Source organism: Sebastes fasciatus, chromosome 4 (genome assembly GCF_043250625.1).
Source record: "Sebastes fasciatus isolate fSebFas1 chromosome 4, fSebFas1.pri, whole genome shotgun sequence".
Taxonomy (NCBI): domain Eukaryota; kingdom Metazoa; phylum Chordata; class Actinopteri; order Perciformes; family Sebastidae; genus Sebastes; species Sebastes fasciatus.
The window spans coordinates 5,680,796-5,701,153 of record NC_133798.1 but is presented as its reverse complement, the minus strand read 5'-3'; the positions used below and the strand labels follow the sequence as shown (position 1 = coordinate 5,701,153).

At 40.3% G+C, this 20,358-nt stretch overlaps 1 protein-coding gene across 1 annotated transcript in view; it reads left to right on the top strand.

Moving 5' to 3' along the window:
• Positions 1 to 354: 354 nt before the first annotated feature.
• LOC141765554 (paired box protein Pax-6-like) overlaps positions 355 to 20,358 on the top strand; it is a 29,272-nt gene continuing 9,268 nt past the window's right edge. The window contains exons 1-6 of the mRNA XM_074631616.1: positions 355 to 496; positions 6,793 to 6,846; positions 8,146 to 8,169; positions 16,939 to 17,069; positions 18,395 to 18,610; positions 19,787 to 19,949. Of these exons, the coding sequence (XP_074487717.1) occupies positions 484 to 496; positions 6,793 to 6,846; positions 8,146 to 8,169; positions 16,939 to 17,069; positions 18,395 to 18,610; positions 19,787 to 19,949 (601 nt within the window). The 5' untranslated portion in view covers positions 355 to 483. The remainder of the gene's footprint in view (positions 497 to 6,792; positions 6,847 to 8,145; positions 8,170 to 16,938; positions 17,070 to 18,394; positions 18,611 to 19,786; positions 19,950 to 20,358) is intronic.

The following is a 20,358-nucleotide window of genomic DNA, read 5'->3' as shown; positions in this document are numbered from 1 at the left end:
AATAATATGTTCTAATATTGTTATTTGTGTTTGAATTGCATCAGTATTGTCTTATCCTGAATATTTGCTAATGTCATGCCAATAATGCACAGTGTGCACTGTACTGAAGCTGAGTGGGGGATGAAGTGTGGGAGAGTGATCACAGGAGTCGCACACACACACCTCCCTCTCTCTCTCTCTCTCTCACACACACACACACCCTCATGAACAAACTCTCAGCTCTCACCACTGTAGTTCAAACCCTTCATCCCCTCCCCTCCACTCTCTCTCTCCCCATCCTCTCACTCTCTCTCTGGCAGTCTCTCGTCCCTCCCACTCTCCCTCCCTCCCTCCCTCTCTCCTCCCTCCTCCTCCTCCTCAGAGGAGCAGCTCTGTCTCTCTCTGCACTTGTCTCCTCAGTCAAGGAGAAACTAATTGGAGGAAAGAATAGAAGAAAGGAGCTGTTGGAAAACTAAACGAACCAAAACTTTACTTCTCTACAGCATGCCACAGAAAGGTAGGCTCGCTCTCTCCACTCTCTCTCTCTCTCTCTCTCCCTCTCTCCTCTCTCTCCCTCTCTCCTCTCTCTCTCTCTCTCCCTCTCTCTCCCTCTCATCTCTATCTCTCTCTCTTCTCTCTCCATCATTCTGAGCATGGAGTTAAAAAGTTTATTTAGCAGACAAGGACAAGATGAAGATGGATGAATTTGGAGCCTGGGGCTGAGAAAGAAAGCAAAGACAGACTTGTTTGTAGGCTAATGTTTAGGAAGAAAGAAAATGAAAGAGGGGGAAAAGAAAAAAACTGTTTAGAAATTAAATTATTACAACAACTGAACAATTCAGCAGCTCTAACAACAAGAGGATCAACAGGAAAAGAGGAGCAAAGAAGGAACAAATGACTGTTTTAAGGGAGAGAGTGACAAAAAAATGGAAGAAAGCTTGTTTTCCGATCACTCCCTCTGCCTCTTTGGTGGCAGAGATGTGTTGTGAAGCAACCGTTCAAATAGACAAAGAGAGAGAAAGTAGAAAAAAGTTTGGATTTCTTTTAAATTTATTGGAAATATAAGTGATTATTCATGTCTAAGAGAGCTATACTATTAAATCTGGAATTTCCTGTCAAAGTGTAAAATCAACAGATGCTTTTAGTTGCTGCTTGAATTAAAATAATATTAATAATTAAATCTAAATAAATTACTCAACATGCCACTATACTCACATTTCCATAACATTGGCAGTCAAACATAAAGATAAAGATTTGTTGTGTTAATATGAGAATTCTTAATAGGGCCCACAGTAATTATTGTGCTGAACTGGCCTCAGAAATCCAGTTGTTTATTGTATTTGCAGCTGATGCAGCTGTTGAAGGCCGGCCTGCAGGGCTCGGTTCCGGGTTATCCCCACACCCCCATCCAGCCCCTCCAGTCCCTGAGAGACTAACAGAAACAACTCAACCAAACTAAACTAAACAACAAACAAACAAACAACCCCAACTCCCTCCGCTTTGACGCTCGCGCTGAGATCGCGTGGTGATGCCGCGCGCTCAGTCAACATCATGAACTCATGTTGACGGCTGCAGGGCGCGAGCAAAAAAACATAGAACTCCATGTTAGAACGCGGAGGAAGCCACGTGCAGCCTGAGAAAATATAGGCGCGTGCGTGTGTAGCCTAAATATGAGCCGTTTAAAGTCCTTCTTTATGTAGAAAAAAACATAATTTTCTCCTAAATGCGCTTCTTCATCTCAGCGAGTATTGTCCCGTTTCATGGAGTCCAGAGATGATTGTGAGCAATCTGTCAAAAGAGTTGATGGGTTATCGCGCGTTTGGAGATTTTATTGAACTCCATCGATGTCAGACTTTATGATAAGACTGTTATATGTATTTCACCTTTCATTTATATTTATCTCACTAACCCTGACGCTCTCAGCGCTCATTTATTGTACCGAACCACTCATCTGCATGACTGAATTTCACATTTTACATACCGTCATTGTCAATTCGCCTCTATGCATCCCCACAAATAATCATACACGTCAAGTGAACGCTGTTTTAAACTCTTTTTATTTATTTTTTATTATTTATTTTTTCTAATATTCTGGCCCAGCCATTATCTTTGTTTCTGAACTTTATAAAAAACATCCAAATAGGTCATCTTTAATTTTCTATGTGAGGGAAAATGTAGTTCTATTTCACCCGAACATTAAAGGGTCAAACTATACAACTCATTAATTTATTTGTATCTTGTAAAAACCTCCATATCTTTATTATTGTCAGCTAAAAATGTGCATTTGTAGAATATGTATTTCTTTAATTGATGGGCTATTTAAACGGACGGTCTGTGGCTATATAGTTATTTACCCTCATCATTTTATTTAAACCTATAAAAGGTTATTCAGTGAAGGCCTTCCATTTTTTTATTATTATTTGAGTTGTAGGCTACTGTATGGAGGCCTCGACTAAGAATAAGTCAGTGCTTGAAAGGCCTGCACGATGACAACTCTCAGAGAATGGAAAGAAAAGTCAGTAAACATTAAAATATTCGTCTTATGTGTTGAGATCACATTCAAAAATCGTGGAAAATGTGGTCATGATTATGGAGTGGAGTGGAGTGGGGAGGGGGGGCTTTATAAAATCCCAAACCAGCATAATATACAAGACGATAAAGTGCGTCTTAATTGATGATCTAATTAAGTCAGCTGTTAATTAACGTCTTAATTAAATCGAATCCAATTAACTGCATGATTAATCAGGTCGGAAGTGAAATCATCCAACATGTGAATCTGGAACATTTTGTTGTGTGTGTGTGTCAGAGGGATGTGAGCGAGCTGCTCCCAGATGTTCTGATGAAGACGCGAGATGTGCACAAGCGCCTCTGGATCTGCCGCGCGCACCTGAGCCACAGTTTTATTTGTGACGACAGTGAGCAGAAGCAGTGGAGACGTCCAACCTTATACCAACAAGCATTTTTAGTATGATAACTATCATACAGAAATCATAATTTTTGGCTTTCTTTTTTAAATTTCAGCTTGTATTTGATTTTTTTTTTTTTTGAAAATGTCATGAGAAGCTGCATTGGCTGAATATAGTATATTCATTAGGGGCACTAAAATGATAAATAGGCCTATCGAAAAATAATTACAGTTGGCTATATGTGATCTCTTGGCTGCTGCTTTGTATCATAAAAACAAACTCTCAAACCTTTAATCTGGAATAGGCTGTGATACAAGACTGAGCAGTATTTACAGCTTGACTTTGATCCACTGGGTCACATTCAGATCATTCAGCTGATTTCATTTTCATGGAAAAAGGTTTTTTCTAGCTTTTTTTTGTACTGTTTTTTGACCGCAGTCGAGTTGATTGAGTCTATATCGCCATTGTAACAAAAGTTTTCAGGAACCTGCTTTGGTGCAGCTCATATAGCACAAACAAAGGAGACACATCTATAAACATCATCTACAAATTAAAAATATACAAAACACAATAAATAAACGCTATTAATATAAAAACGGCCGGCCTTCCTATTCAAATCAATGGGACTTTTTTTTTTTATCCTGGTGAAGGTAATTATTATTATTATTATTATTATTATTATTAGTAGTAGTAGTAGTATTAAAACTGTGTAGGCCTGGGCCTACTTTTAGGTTTAGCGTTGACAAGTCAAACTTATTTTGACCGGCTGATGGATAACTTGTGAAAAGAAAATAGAATAATGTGTTTTTTTTCCTGAAGTTTTTGTTGAGTATTGACATAACTGGTGATATTGCCATGTTTTCCAAATTGCCCTTAATGTTGAGGCTACTCTGTATAACGTGCTTCTACTGATCTCATTGGGAGATAGGCCTACAGGCGACTGAGAACAGCAACAGCAGCTTTAACTCAAAACTCTATTGGTGTGTACGCCTACAATTATTACAATATTAAAATAATAATATGAATAATAGCCTAATAATAATAATGCATTATTATAATTATAATACATTATTATTATTATTATTATTATTATTATTATTATTATGAGCCTGCAGTGGGACAGCTTCAGTTCTCTAGAGTTATAGGTAAACCAGCCTCAATATATATCTCCTCTCAGTGTGTTCAGCAGCAGCAGCAGCAGCTCTGTCTGTGTGTCTCTCGGCTCTTTTCTACTCATATCAGCGCGCTGAATGCGGCTGAATGAAACTTTTATATTGTCATCAGTGTGTTCAACAGAAGTCCTTTATGTCACTTGTACTGGTCAAATTGGGCTCCCCGCCGCGGTTTTGTGTCGCAGGTTTTTTAACGAGCCGCAACTAACGAGGCAACGACACCAAAATCCCGTCAACACACAAAGCCTGGCGGGTATTTAACCGAGCAGAGCTGCGGCTCCGCTCCTCCGGCTCTTTGTCTCCTTTCACAGGCAGAAAGGCGCTGAGTTATAGCGGGGACAAGGTGCCTAGAGCCGGCCTCTCTGTGTCTCTGTGTCTCTGTCTGTGTGTCTCTGTGTGTGTGTGTTTGTTCCTGTTTGGAGCTGCTTCATGTTCATTATGCAGGTTGTTAATGACAAGAGCTTCAGAGAAGTAGCTGCTTTGAAGCCTTTATTGGTTAGCTTTTTTTAAGCCAACCTAAAAGGGCTTTGGTTTGGAGTATTGGGATGAGGTATAATGAATGTCATGTGCTTTCTATACACAGCATTAATGACAACAGATAGTTAAACTGGTCCTCTTGGTAATTATCCCCACACATGCACCTTTTTTTTTTTTTTTAAATGGAAAAACAGTTACATATTTATGGATATGTGTGATTTATTGATGATTATCTACTGAATCTCATTTTCATTTGTGTTTGTGGCAATGTAGTCTTTATTGAGATGTTACAGTATAGTAAAGAGAGGGAGGAAACAGAACTGGAGACTTTGCTCACACAACTAGGACACCAACAGTTATCAGTAAAATAATTTAGAAATTGCACAAAATATAGAAATGCTGCATTGTGACTAAATGTGGGGTCATTATTATTATTCAGTCTCAATCTCATTTAGTAGTCACTCTGATTTCCTTCTTTTTTTTAATCACCTTTTTTGTCAAATCTGGCAAATTTTGGGCTAATCCAAATTGCTCCGAATTGTTCTGAATTAAATAAATAATATAAATAAAGAAGAAAATATTAAATAGATGATAATATAAATAAATACAGACAAAATGAAATATTTCCTTTTTTTTTTTTAAACAATTGCTTATTATCCTTATTTATTTGCTTTGATGTATTGCCATTTTTGTATTTAATTGCAGTATTTATTTTTTTTCAAAATGTTCTTGTTGCAAAGTTTGTTTTTATTTCACAGCACATTTGTTACCAATGATCATCCCACTAATCACAAACTAAAGTGTTGATCTATCAATCAAGAGAAACAGTTGCTTTGGTCTTAATGAGCAGACAGGCATCAGTTGCAATAAACTCTGTTATTGTGAAAGGAAGCAGGATGAAATACAATTTCATAATAATTCACAATGTCATGTTATAGGCTATTTTGTCTGTATTTAGTCATGGATGATTCATTGCATCCCCATAATGTGGGCCCTGGAATTCTTCGTCTTTACAGCAATAAGAATATTTGTCCAAACAGGTTACGGGGTGAGATTCAGTCTCTCCGTGATAACTGTGAGAGATTCTGTCTGTAGCTAGATGAGAAGCATTTTTAAGATGTCACTTCAGGTTGGCTGTGTTCTATAGGACTCATTGTACGTCTTTTACACCTGCATGACTTCTCAGGAAAAAAACAGCCTCTATTTTTGATATTCTACTCTGAATGGTATTGAATAATATTTGGTGAAAACTTTGGATGTGTTCTGACTTTAGCCCCCAAAGATGTTCCTAATTGCTGAAGTTTATATTTGTACTTGAAAAATACACTCCCTGATTATAGTGCACAACAGCTGTCCCTCAAAGCAAATGCTGTCTTTTGGCTTACTGTTGATGATCACATGTACATTTCAGTTCATCCTCAGTAAGCAAGGTGCTATCAGGAGGCTTTACAAGCATCAGATATATTCTTTTACAGCGTTGAAATGTATATTCAGCATGAATGCAGCTGGTTCAGATACACACACAGAAATTGTGTCCAACCGACAGAAGCACAAACACAAGAAAAAAAAATGTAGAGAGCATTTCTTCTGCATGAAGCGGGCAGCCTCCGTTTTGACTGATTAACAAAAGCTTGTCTTTTATTGACAGTCCGTAATGTCTCCAAGAGAAAAAATTAAAATGGACAGATCTGTACAGTACAGAAAGAGACAGAAATGGAAATCCTCCAATCTTCAGTGTAGAAATCCCCTTTTAGCTTTATGACCAAGTATAAATACAAACAGCTTATCCTTCACTGTGTTATAGACATGAAGCTACCATGGCCCGCTTTTCAGTTTGTGGCTGTTCACTGGACCTGAGTGTGAGAGCTGGACTCCCAGAGTGGGACTTAAGTCTGTGCTCATAACTTTATGGACATTAGCATACATTAGCATATGAACCAATAACAGGATGGCCTGGCATTCAGCCATTTGGTCCAGACAGAGTCTCCAGGGTTTAACTTCACCTCAACATGATTTTGTATCTGATAAAAAGTTTCCTCCAAATCGCTACAAACAAATTAAAAAAAGAAAATGATTCTATTTTTTGTGTTCCCTCTGCTGAAGAAAAGTGGATTAGACAAGACTAGACGTGTGGGGATTGAAGAGGATACTTTCTCTTCCTTTACTCTGACTCAGAGTGTGGGATGTTGTGTTGTGTACTGTCCATCCATGTTCTGTACATTATGACACAGTGAAATATTATTTCTTTCTCTGTACAGATTTCAGAAGTCAAACAAGCTGGGAGACTGGTGTGGCCTCCATGATGCAAAACAGTGAGTTACATCTCTAAAGTATTTATTGTTATTATCATTTATGCCTTTGATATTGCTGTATCTATAGCTAGAAGTGTGGTGAATGATAGTATTTGTGAGGACAAAATCAGCAAACCTGCAAACCTGCTGTCACTCACTTATCTGCTGACATTAAACAATTCATGGTTTGTTACATCTTGGGTCTTAAGGCGGCTATAATAAATTTTTTTATAACACTGTACCAAAAGACAATGTGACAATCTGGAAGGGGTCACTTGTAGTGATGAACCAGGGCGTTAATATAAGACGACCAAGCGGCGGTAATTGACGAGTTGGGAGTGAGAACAGGTTTTCTGCGCAGCAGGCAGCAATTTTCAGTGAAAAAGTTCCGCTACACTGCCTGCTCAGATCTATCAGTTCTCAGCAATTTTTTGGTGAATACAGTGTTATTATTACTGATAGAAATGATGGACCAAACAACAAAAATAAGGCCCAAGTTGTAATAAACTGGAATTACCCTTCATTGATTTGTGTAAAACAGACCTATATTTTGAATAGGGATATGTTGAGACATATAAAATGCAGATCTTCCATCAATAACTCAACATTTTCAGGCATGTATGTGAATGTATCTTAAAGTTACTGTGAGGAACTTTTAAATGTTATCAAACAGTCTCAATGTAATACTGATGCCTCTATATGACCTACATATAGACCATCAGAGAGAAGATTCTATTTCTATATAGTTTTTCTTAATGCTCGTCATCGGTGTCATCGAGTCAGATTGCGGCGAAATCAGATGAAATCATGCTGGTTCACCATAAACTCCTTTAGCTCAGACTCCAGCCACCAGCACACCGCGGACAGACCCACATCCGGCTTTGCTCCCACCTTCGAGCTTTGTCGGAGCTTTGTCGGGAGGTGGAGAGCTCCGCGCCCGGCAGCAGCGGCTCCTCCTCCCGCCAGGAGCAGAGCTTCACCTCGATGCTCCACTGGAAGCATACACCGACACCACGCTCCTGGAGGCCCAGGCCGCATTTCTGAGCCCGCTGGAGGGAAGGGAGGCACGGCAGAACCAGAACCAGGACTGTGCAGGACAGGCTGACCCTTCAGCAGTAAAATTAGTTTTTCTGAGATTTTCTAAAGGCACTCTCGTTCTCGGAAACATGCTTTTGTCCACAGGGACCGCCAAAGTCAACACAAAATCAAAGTTCCTCGTAGTAACTTTAAATTAAGACAGTCATCTAAAGTTACCGATAAGATCTTTGAATATCATTGATGATACTCCACCTCATTTCTTCTTTCTTACTGCGGGACAAGAGGTCCATGCTGTCTGCAGTGAAGGTGTGTGTATTACTTCTCTCTGTGTGTCTGTGCTTGTGTCTTTGTCCTGCATCATCTCTCATCTGACCGGTGTCAATCCCGCACTGCACTGCTTCTATCTACACCTTGTGTTAACAGACGACGCTGCTTGACACAACATTTTAGGCAGGTTTCTGTTCGGTCGGCAGTAGCATCGGGTTAAATGTCCGAGCGAGTGCTAGTATCACATCATCTCCACTTTAATCAATTCTAATTCCAAATAGTGAAAATGGAGCAGCTGGCGGTTGTTGAGGAGTAACTGAAGGTGAACACCAATATTCATTCGCTAAGATCATTAGTGAGCAAAGCACAGGTTACATTAGCAATTGATTGGAATGAAAGTGGGTTCAGTCGGTCTCCAGCGTGCTTCCATGAGTGCTGGCATTCTGCTCAGCGTCTAACTCGCTTTTGATACGTGTGAGGCTGCGCATGTGTGTGTGTGTGTGTGCAGTTTGCGTGTGTGAGCTTCTAGCTGACACGACCGTGGTCTAGTTGGTGTAACAAGAGCAGCAGAATGTGTTTTCCAAATATTGTGTAGACTTGAATTATAACCCAACCCAGTCACCAAGAAATTGTGATGGCATTGTACGTTTCTGCAAACCACGGATACGTGTAATGTGGACGTTTTTGCATTTGGCCAGAGCAAATGACATATCTTTACTTTACACTTGTTATATAATGTTATTATGTTTGTTTCATAATGTTATATAAGAAAGTCTGCTAACGGCGCTTGTTATTTATTTACAGTGCTTACGTTGCCACATTATTATTTTAACACATCTTTTAGTCGTAGTTTTGTTGCCTAAACCTAACCGATCATTTCACAATGTTAATCACATGGCGTTGTGTGTTTCTGCAAGCGTGATACGAGGATGATATGAAACGTATTCATGAAACATGTTCTTTTGTACAGAAATATCGACATTGAGCGTATCCCGTTGGTTTGCGGAAAACGTACATTGCCAACATTTTTTTCTGGCGACTGGGTTGATTATATGTGTTGAGGGATTGCTGTAAAATAATTTACAATTGAATTTATGAACCATCACAGAAGCTTAGTGGTCTGAGACACGTGTCATGTGACACCATGTAACCACAACATCCCTGGTTTAAGTCCGGCGCCGTGGGGGACCTTTGTGTCATGTCATCTCTATCTTTCTATATTTCTGTTCTACCTCTGTATTGTATACAAACACATAAAGGCAAAAATGACCCCAAGAATCTAAAAAAAACTGGATATGCAAACAGGTATGCCAAGCACCAGGCTTACCTCAAAACTGTCACTTGATAGTGCTTAATTTAACAAGGGTGTGCATGCTTGGGCAGGCTCCTGCAGTGCACGCTGCCATAATCTGCCCCAGCCCTGGGCCACAAGGGCTGTGGAGTCCATGTCTGCTGCGCCAAAACTATTCTCAATAAATCATTTTGTCCCTCATACTTGAGCGTTCAGATTTCTCCTAATGGAGGTACTGTTCTCTGAAATGCAGTTTAAATGTAAAAGGCAAAAAATGGCTGCAGTAAGTTGTTTTCAATCTCACGAATGTGTAACACACCATAGAAAGAAACTAATGATAAATATCTATCATCTACACACTAGTATCATATTATATGCATAATAAAATTAAATTTGAGGAAAGACTAGGAATTACATAATAATATGATCAGGAGTTACAGAGAAGAGTATCATGTATCAAATAAAATGATGGAAGTTTAATGAAAGTCCAACAAAACCATTCATTTCTAAGCTAGCAGACTTTCACTGTGGACAGAGTCTTATATAAAACATGACTAATGGAACCAGCTCAGTTATCACATGACCTAACAATGGAACTTCAGTCACATGATAGCGGCTGTTCCCATATGGGGAGAGATGGTAACCCCTGTCTCTGTTCAAAGATGGTCTCTGGTGTCTGAGGGTCAGGATTTTATCCCCCAGGAAAATTTGAGCATCAATATTTCCTGCATTCTGGTGAATTTTCATGCACCAATTTCTGCCTTTTCTGCATCAATTTAAATGTGTAAATGCCTTTAATTATGTAAAGGAAACACAAAATGCAGGTGTCATGCAGGTGACAATTCGAAATATAATGGAATATAATGCAGTAAGCATTCTGTATTGCTTTCAAATATTTATTCTCCTGTAGATTAATTTCTCTCATTTAATGTTATCTTTATGGAGTCACCGCACATGTAAGCATGATTTAATCTTCCCTCCTCTTTTGTGTCTTTTGTTTGAGGAAGTAATCTTGTGCATGTGGCACTTATTCACCTCAATGATGAATTCATTAATTTTAATTCATTTATTTACCTTTAATAGCTCATTTGTGTTTTAGCAAGATTTTGGCTCATGTTCAAAACTTTCTGCACATTCAAAACATATCTGTGTTCTCTGAGATTTCGAGGATGAAGTCCTCAAACACTTTTTTTGGAAGTGTTGTCTGTACAGCTATATCCTCAAATATATATATTAAATTTGTCTGAAAATATTCTCTACAGATCTGCAACTACTCATTTTCTGCTAACAGTGCATGCGTTCATTTGTTTTAATGCAATGTGCGATTCAGACGAGACATGTTATGACATGTATGATGTAAACCATAATAAATATAGGTTGTAAAATGTGGTGTGACAACCACACTGTCCTCCCAGCAGCACTCGTTTCAGCAAGAGCCCCAAATGACAAAGCCTGCTCGTTAGCCTAGTTCAGTTGTTATGATGGAGCAAAGGGGGAAGTCAGGTGATGTCATTATACAATGACAGATGCTGTATTCAAAACCGACTACATACTATTGACAAACGCAGTATGCAGTATACAGTATATAGTACATACTGCAGTAGTATGCAGTATACAACGGTTAAAGTGATGTATTTTGCAGTATGCTAGATCAGGCTTTAGCCTTTAAACCAGCTCTTAAAGCACTGGACAAAAAAAAGAAAAAAAAAAGAACCCGTACCACTATTACAATATTAGCGAACAATACAACTTAGATTTAGTTGTTTATATTATGTTTGTTTACTTTATAAGATACTGCAGGTTTAAACTATTCTAACAGCTCATAGTGAAGTGAGACGAACAGCATCATCAACGAGAGGAGACGGGAAATATAAAAAATTTATCCACAACATTTACTCAAACTGGTTTTTCAGTTACGGAAACAAAACAGTGGAATGATATCCCTACAGATATTAGAGTAACATGTTGTCTCAGCAGGTATCTCTCTGCCCTCTCCTGTTCCCTCTCCGCTCTGCTGCTCTGTAGCTGGTCTGTGAGCATCACTGGCCGGCTGGCGAGCGAGCGAGCGAGCGAGCTACTCCCACGACTGTTGAGCTTTTCAACTGCAAAAAGGCAGATAAACACAGGTTCCTGTTAATTTATAATGGACATTTGTGTTGTGATATTTAAACACACTATCCGTCAACAAGGAAATAACAGCACCTCGTCTACGAGACCGGTCTCTTGAGAGAGCTCCAGCCTGACCGGCTGGAGAGGTGGCGACCCCGGCAGGCGCTAGCTAGCTGTCACAGCAGTTTGTGGAGCTTCTAAACTGCAAAAACGGTGGAGCATATGTTCGATTCGCCATCTATCGTAAAACTGTAAACATTCAAAATCTACACAGTTGATTTCTTGTCTCAAAAATGTTCAGAAGTGAATTTAGTGATGAAATAGCTACGAAAAATGTAAAAAAAAAAAAAAAATAGCTGTTCTTAGCTGCTGCTGCTGTTGTTGTTGTAACCATAGCGGTCCAGCGCTTTGCATTGTGGGATACAGTAGACGAGGTAGACTGGTCTGATGCATACTGGAGATTTTTTCCAAATCAGTACGACATCTGGGTATTTTTGGCATACTGTAGATTTTGCTTTTGTTGGCATACTACATACTGCATACTACATTTTAGCCAAATCAGTACGTACTACTAGTATAGTATAAGGTTTTAAATACAGCCTCTAGTCTGTGTAGCAAGGAGGTTGGGGTGGATGGATTGGTCAACAAAGCATGAGCATGACCACAATGGTTCCCTAACCTTAACCAAGTGTTTATTATTGTAACCATGACGATGAAGCTCGGCTAACCCTAGTGAATGTTTCCTAAACCTAACCGAACCTTAACCATAGTGTCACATCATAAAACAGGTTTTATTCTCAACAGTGATTTGTAGCAGTTTTTGAAGTCACAGGCAAAATGATGTCGATCAGAAATCAGACCACATTTGGTCATTCTGCAGCGCACGGGCGAACATTGTATTAATTTAATTTGGAGAAAATAACAGTACATACTTAAAGTGAAAGTTAATTGAAGTCAGGTTCAGTGTGAATGAGCTGATTTAAAGTGAAAGCTGCTGAGCTGCTCCCAGGGGCCCGCCTGCTCTGTGTGGTTGTGTGTACATGTGTGTGAGTGTGTGTGAGAGTGTCACAGAAGGGACCACAGCCAAATTGACTCCATATGTCTGTCTATTAATTGTGTGTCAGCAGAGGAAAGCCCGGGTTTGTTCTTCTGGGAAATGACACCGTGATTAACATTTCTACAGCGAAGCGATCGACCCCTGATCACAAAGTGAACATGATGTGAGGCAGCGTGAGGGAGAGTTACAGGGTGAAATCATCCACCATCACTAAGTCAACAGCAGCTTCTACTGTACAGGGGCCATGACTCTTCTTAGAATTTAATTAACCAGAAGAGAAGTTCAAAGCCATGACACTGTGAGGTGTATTATAAGGTATAAACCCTCTGTGATCCAGGTTATCCATCTGTTTTTTGTTTTTTTTGCTCTTCTCCAAGGAAGGAGGAGGGTGTGGTTGGTAGTCAGAGAGACTGCAAACTAGAAAAGTGCACTCAGTAGAGCGCAGAACTCCATCAGGTGTGTCTCCCTTTCCCCTACAAAAGAGTTGAATCTCACCCAGTTGAGGAAATACCAAGCACCGCCCACCAGCCGAAGCACAGCCAATAGGAGCGCTCTCTCTGAAATGACCTGTGATTGGTCAAAGTCTCCCGTCACGGGCTAGATTTTCTAAAGCCTGAAAACAGAGCCATGAGGAGGAGCAGAAGTATAGTTTTCTCTCAGAACACTTGAATTACAATATGCTGAAAGGTTATTATGGAATTTTTGCCCAATGATGCCGAAAAATTGTTGACTACTGCAGCTTTAAGTTGTTGTTGATCACTACTGGCCGGTTAAGAGGAGTGAGGAGTCAGCAGTCAATGATGGTACAAAACTGTCAATAAAATATGTTTTTTTCAAAAAGCATGAATCACTGCAACCACGAGAGGTCCTTGAGCATACAGTCAGAAATGAGCACATTACTCACGCAGTACTACAACTAACATACTACTGATAGTATGCAAGATTAGCTGCGGACAGACAGACAGACATACGTCTGAATGCATGATCTCCCCACAGGCTTACGTCTGGCAGAGATAATAACTAATACATTATGTAACACATTAACACATTCATCAATTTGACGCCTATAACAAAATATTTTGTGTGTCAACACAGGTGAGAATTTTGTCACCCTTGTTTTTCAGTGTTGTTGCAAATAGCTGCGACAAAAGTGATTTATATGACTGTTTCCTGCCACCACTGTGATTTACAAACAGCTGTCTCCCATCTTCAAATCCCATGCTCCATACTTCCACCTTTGCTCTTAACCAACCATTATAATTCACATGGTCTTTAGAGTTTGTCGGTCAGGCGAACATAAACAAAGGCCATATTTAGATATTTGAACAAACACTTGATGCTGTCAATTTTCTTGTGCGGACCAGCCCGTTCTCATTCCCTGGGCGTCAAATACCGAGGCTACGTCACGGCCAACTGCGTTCTATACCGCTACACAAGGCACCCCTTAGCGCTGGTATGAAGCGCACCGTGCGTTCCATTAACTACAATGTAAACCCATCCGGGGCAACAGTAAATGCTCAGAGAAAGTGTGCAGGGAGTGTGGTGACATAGTTTAAAGAGCAAAAAGATGGGAGGAGGATGTGTACAACAAACACAATGCTTTCATCCAGGAGACTGCTGTTCATGGTACAATCAGCTGTTCGTTCATGTCTCCTGGGTTCACAACGTTCAGTGTCATTTTCACTGTACAAACATAGTAGTTTTTTAGCCCAACCATGTAATTTTTCCTAAACCTAACTATAGAGGTTTTGTTGCATAATCCTAAAGTGAGGCAAAGGGTACTGTGGTTTTGATGCCGAAAATAAAGTGGCGTGACAAAGCTGCAGTATGTGACGAGTTGGGATGAGAAACACGCTCCTTCCCTACAGGTAAAAACTTGTAGTCGTACAGGACAACATCATTTCTGGAGGCAGTAAATCTAGTGAACACGCCCAGACACACAACTTAACAAAGACGGCCACTCATTAATGATGTTGGAAAATTAGATTTCTTGTTGTTGTTTTTTTCAGATATTGTTAGAGATATTGGCCATAGTTTTATGTCCATCAGTAAATTTCTGTTATGTTGTAAGTTTTCTGTTATATCTATTTGCAGGGTTTAAATTTTATTTCTGCCTATGTGTTGTCAAAGTGGTGAAAATGTATTCTTCATTTGCTTCATTTTACATGTGTTTTCTTGAGTGGAACTCCCAGTCACCATAGTTTAAGCAACTCCAGTATGACGGTATCTGATGAGGACTGAACGAAGTGTCTAGTGAATCTTCTTCTTGATCTTTTGATTTACAGCAGCCCCACTTCACTGTGTGTGTGTGTGTGTGTGTGTGTGTGTGTGTGTGTGTGTGTGTGTGTGTGTGTGTGTGTGTGTGTGTGTGTGTGTGTGTGTGTGCGTGTGTGCGTGTGTGCGTGTGTGCGTGTGTGCGTGTGTGCGTGTGTGTGTGTGTGTGTGTGTTGGCTGGCTGTATGATTTATTAATGTCCCGTTGAGAGGTTTATAAATCTGCAATATGCTTTCCCCCCACAGAGCCATTAACAGACAATAGACAATTGATTCAGTGTAAATCCCTACTTAACCTGCACAGTGTCACAGCACAGACTGTGGTCTGCATGCTGCTGAGAGAGACATGTCAGACCTGCAACATGTTGATCAGCAGACAGAGCATTTTAAGCTCCACACGAAAACCTACCGAAGTGCCAGTCTGCAGCTTGATCCTTGTCACTTTCAACAGTGTTTGTCTCCCTCCCTCCCTCTTAAAGCTGGCATTTGGCTGCAGTGCTGCTTAAATTGAACAGTTTGCTCCTCGCTGCCTGGCTGTCAAACGTTTAGATGACAGAATGCTCTGCGTCAATCACTTAAATCCACCCATCCGAGATTTGTCTAGCCTGGGAATATTCGGCCCTAAGTTGAGTCTCTCATGTTACATTTCCTTTTTTTCTCTAACGTGAAAGCAATAAAAAACAGCGCTGTTGGTGTGTGAATTTTTAGGTCTGCAATTCCCTGATAATTCCTTAAAAATACCATTTTATAGGTGGTAAGATAAACTGTTGCTAAATGTTTGTTACAGTAAAGTCCTATTTTTGATTCAGTCCATATCCATGAAGTTAAATTTGCGGTTCAGATCGGGTCATGAATTAACATATCATCTGTGTTTTGATGTTATACTGTAGCCTATATATACGTATATATCATATAGCTTTATCTCAGTAAAAGATACTATGTATTTATGAAGCTGTAAATCTCAGTATTGTCAGAAACCTGAACAGATGCAAGAGCAATGATGAGCCCCTTTCCCCCTGGACAAAAAAACCCCATAAATATCTGGCTTTTGTCTTTGGTGGGAAAAGTTACAATCGTCATTAATTTCTGGGACAAATGACTCTGTAGTAATCACAGGTATTTTTATCAGCTCCAACTCAAACAACATACATTTTTCGTATCTTTTCCAGTGTTTCCTTTGTCATCTTTAGCAACAAATTCCGACTGTCTCTGTCCCCGGCAGCGCTCGAACCTTTCCAAATTTGTCAGTACCGAGTTTGAAAGAGAGACCGAATAAGTAACAGTCAGAAAAAAAGAAGTAACCACCATAAAAATTCATTGGCCTCCATGCTGCTTTCTACTGTTTATTAACCCTGTTTTGCGGTGTTGTGTCAAATACTGTTTCCACGTCAATATGTGTTTCCCCCATACCTAAACCAACTGTTATCCCCAACCCTAACCACAGAAGGGGACACTTATCATTTTAACAGGAGGGAAACACTATTCGACGGGGGAACAGATTCGACATAACACTGGTGTGTTTGTGACGTCAAAAGTGACATACCAGAAAAGAAAAAAACAAAACAGTATTGACACTGGGAAAGGAGTCTATCGCCAACATTTAACACGCATATATGCGCTCTTTTTCGTGGAAAAGGGGTATATGAGGTCACGTATGACATCAGCATGGGTCAGTCCTTCAAAGGGGCTGGGCCAATGGCATCAAAGCACCATTTACCATTGTAATAAATTCTATGTAATAACATGCTGTTCACATCTTCAGAAAAAGGCAGAGAGATCTTCAATAAAATCACACAAGAAACTACACGTTTTTGGCTTAAGATACTTTCTTCTCTTCATCGCCTCTAACCTGTGTTCCTTGCTTCCCCCCCACTTCCCTTCCCTTGTATGTGCCTGATCAGTGTGGCAATTCAGTTCATTGTAGTTAGACTTCTCTTTTCATTACCACTCAGTTTTCTGCTCTAAAATGAATCATTTCTTGAATCACTATACTGTAGCTAAGTAAACAAATTGCTTAAACATTTTTTTTACTTTCTGTGTGTGTGTGTGTGTGTGCGCGTGTGTGTGTGTGTGTGTAGGTCACAGTGGAGTAAACCAGCTCGGAGGTGTGTTTGTGAACGGGAGACCTTTACCTGATTCTACCAGACAGAAGATAGTGGAGCTGGCACACAGTGGAGCTCGACCCTGTGACATATCCAGAATACTACAGGTAAGATCATCATGTTTAGAGCTGCTACTCAGCAGTGGTACTAACAGTGGTAGTAGATAATGTACCTATATCTACAGGAATGGTGAGCTGGTTGCAGAACTACATTAATATGGATCACAGGTCATGCAGAAATGTCACAATGGGTTAGAGGTTAGGGGTTCACCATCCAGGCACACTTCATATGTCACTGTACTTTAGAAAGACAAATGGCAGCATCGGTTATTTGCTGAAATGCCTACATGGTGGCCGTGTGAATTATGACAACAGTCATAACAAACAAGTAACAAAGAAGGAAGTGGTGTGACGTTACATGCCTTGTAGCAAGGTGGCCGGGTTGGATGATCGGTTGACATAGCATCTGACTTTGACATTGGAGTTCAATGCTCATTTGGTTCCTACAATCACCAATGGGTTCTTTTAAAAGTGTACTCCACTGATTTAGCGTTGGAATACTATAGGATTGTTGGACTCACAAAGGACAGTCTGGAAAAACTTTTTCAAAACCAGAGATATTGTCTTTTTTATTCTACACATTCCTCATCCTTGTCAAAACCTGGCACCTACATGAAACCAACAGTTTGGTTTGGGGATTCAGGCGTTAAGAATACCACTGCTTTTCTTGGCAAGACCCGCCATACATATAGCATTCAAGCACTAGGATTGACAAGGCATCCGTGCTCGCCGGGGTGCTGGTAATCCTATTTGTTCAGGTCCAGTGCCCTGTCCAATGGGCTTTCCTGACCCTAACTACTACTACAACTACTACACCTCAAGGTCAATGCCTAACCTTAATCATCTCTGCCTCATCCAGCTACGCAGGGCGGGTCTTGCCAAGAAATGCAGTGGGATTCCTAATTGAGTGGGATTCAAGTGTGTTATGCAAGTAGCGGCTAATATAGCCTGGAGCCTAGTCTGCAGCAGAGATGAGCAGCGGACTATGGTAAACCAAGCCCCCAGGAAGTGCGCCGGTTGTCGATCCCAACTCTCGTAGTGGCCAAATGGCGTTACTGCAACCTCCGTGTCAGTCACGTGATGCGTTGGGCCCAAAAGTACTTTTTCCCATAGACTTACATTGGGAAAGAGACGTCTGTACTCAGCAAATCATTTTGTTTTAGGTGAATCAACTTCCCAGTACGAACACTCTATTTGCCCTTATTTTAAAAAAATACTTTTTTAAAGTTGGTGTGTTAAATCGGTGGGGTTCCCCTTTAACCATTGCTGTGATCGTTCCTTAGATTATCTACCAAACAGAAAGTTTCTGGATGGCAACTTTTTTTGCCCCAGTTCTAAATAATGTGTGTGATGTGTGCTGTTTTTGTGTCCAGGTGTCTAACGGCTGTGTGAGTAAGATCTTGGGCAGGTATTACGAGACAGGTTCAATCCGTCCTCGAGCCATAGGAGGGAGTAAACCCAGGGTGGCCACTCCAGAGGTGGTTGGAAAGATTGCTCAGTACAAGAGAGAGTGTCCGTCCATTTTCGCCTGGGAGATCAGAGACCGACTGCTGGCAGAGGGAGTCTGCACCAACGACAATATACCCAGTGTAAGACCCTTCTGTTCTTCAGCCAAGTCATGTCAGTTCGAGGTTTGTGCAAGGCAAGTTAGCCAGAAGTCTAGACTACTCTGTAAAACCTTGTTCATAATAGCTGATTTGTAATTGTATTTGTTGATGTACATCATTACACACAGGCACAGTTTGCATTGGTTCAGGGGGCTCACTGAACCCCCTATAGTGGCCGTAGCCAACATTTTTCTTTTTATTGCCAGGATAAGAAATCAACAAGATAAGAATATAGATTTGTGGTCTTTTTATTTATTTATAACAACATCGGACGCTCTCTGTCCACACTGAATCTGTTAAATACACACTTTCTGTTACACCATGAAAACAAACCACGTACCTATCAGCTATGCGCTCAAGATCAGACTGGAGACGTTAGCGAGGTAACTTCAGGGTTAACCCTGGGTTTTCCGTCCTACGAAGGTGGATCACTTCTTACCGGGGTAGATCGCCATGGTAACTTATGCTGAACAGCTAAACCCGCTCCGGAGCAGGTTATGTTCCAGATAAGAGATCCACTTGTATTAAAAGCTCCGCCTCCTGACCAATCAGAGCTCGGTGCGGGGATCGTGTGGTAATATTACACATGTGAAGAAGTTACAGTCATAATCCATAATCAATTTTATAACATTACATTCAGTTTCAAGTTTATTGGAATTCAGTTCAAAACTGTTACATTCAATTTCAAATTATGCCATTCAGATTCAGTTTTTTCAATGCAAATGAAAATGCAAAATAAATGAACATCATGCTGTATTGAAGAAGACTTGAAACTAGCGATCGAGACCATAAACACATTTTTACCATGTTTACTGAAATAATAAATCAAGTGAGAATTAGACTCATTTTCTCATAGACTTCTATATCTGACTTCTTTTTGCAACCAACACTTTTCAGAACTGGAGGTTGCCACCTGGTTAATAGTGTAATAATGAATTATATGTAAAAATTAAAAGGCTGAGACAGCAACATGACAGGCCTCATTAAATCTCTAGTATTTCCTTAAAACGTACATAAGGCAGGCTAACTTTGGGTCATTAATGCTTTGTTTTTGTTTTTTTTGACAATGTTTGGTTCCTTCGTTTCTGTTCACCAATGTCTTACATATCCAACAGAATAGTTCCTATTGTGTAATCATGTTGTTGTGTTCATCACCAGGTTTCATCAATAAATCGAGTGCTCAGGAACCTGGCTAGCGATAAGCAGCAAATGGGCACAGTGGGAGCTGAAGGGATGTTTGACAAACTCAAAATGCTCAATGGACAAACCACCTGGGGAGGACGCTCAGGATGGTACGCTGGTACTACACTCCCTACCACTGGTAAGACACTAACTCCATTACTACTCCTAATTTACTACTAGTACTACTACACTCACTGCCACTTCTTTCTAAAATGGAATGCACTAGCACAGTGGATTTCAACCAGGGGTCCTTGAGGGAGTTCCAGGGGGTTCCCAGAAAAATCATGTATCAATTTAGGGGTCCTTGATGTTGTGATCAACTCAGGGTGACCCCAACGCAGACACAGAGTCAGAATGTGAATGAATAAGAAGAGGTTTATTGTCAGGGTTTCAAGGGAATGAGGATGGATGTCTGGCAGTGAAGGCAGAGGGGAGAAAAAGTTAGAGATGAGCCAAAAATATATACAGTAAGAGAGATAACTTGAATACATCAAGTGGCAAGTCGTGAGTTGACCACTACGGCTGAAACAACAGGCTCGTTGGAGACG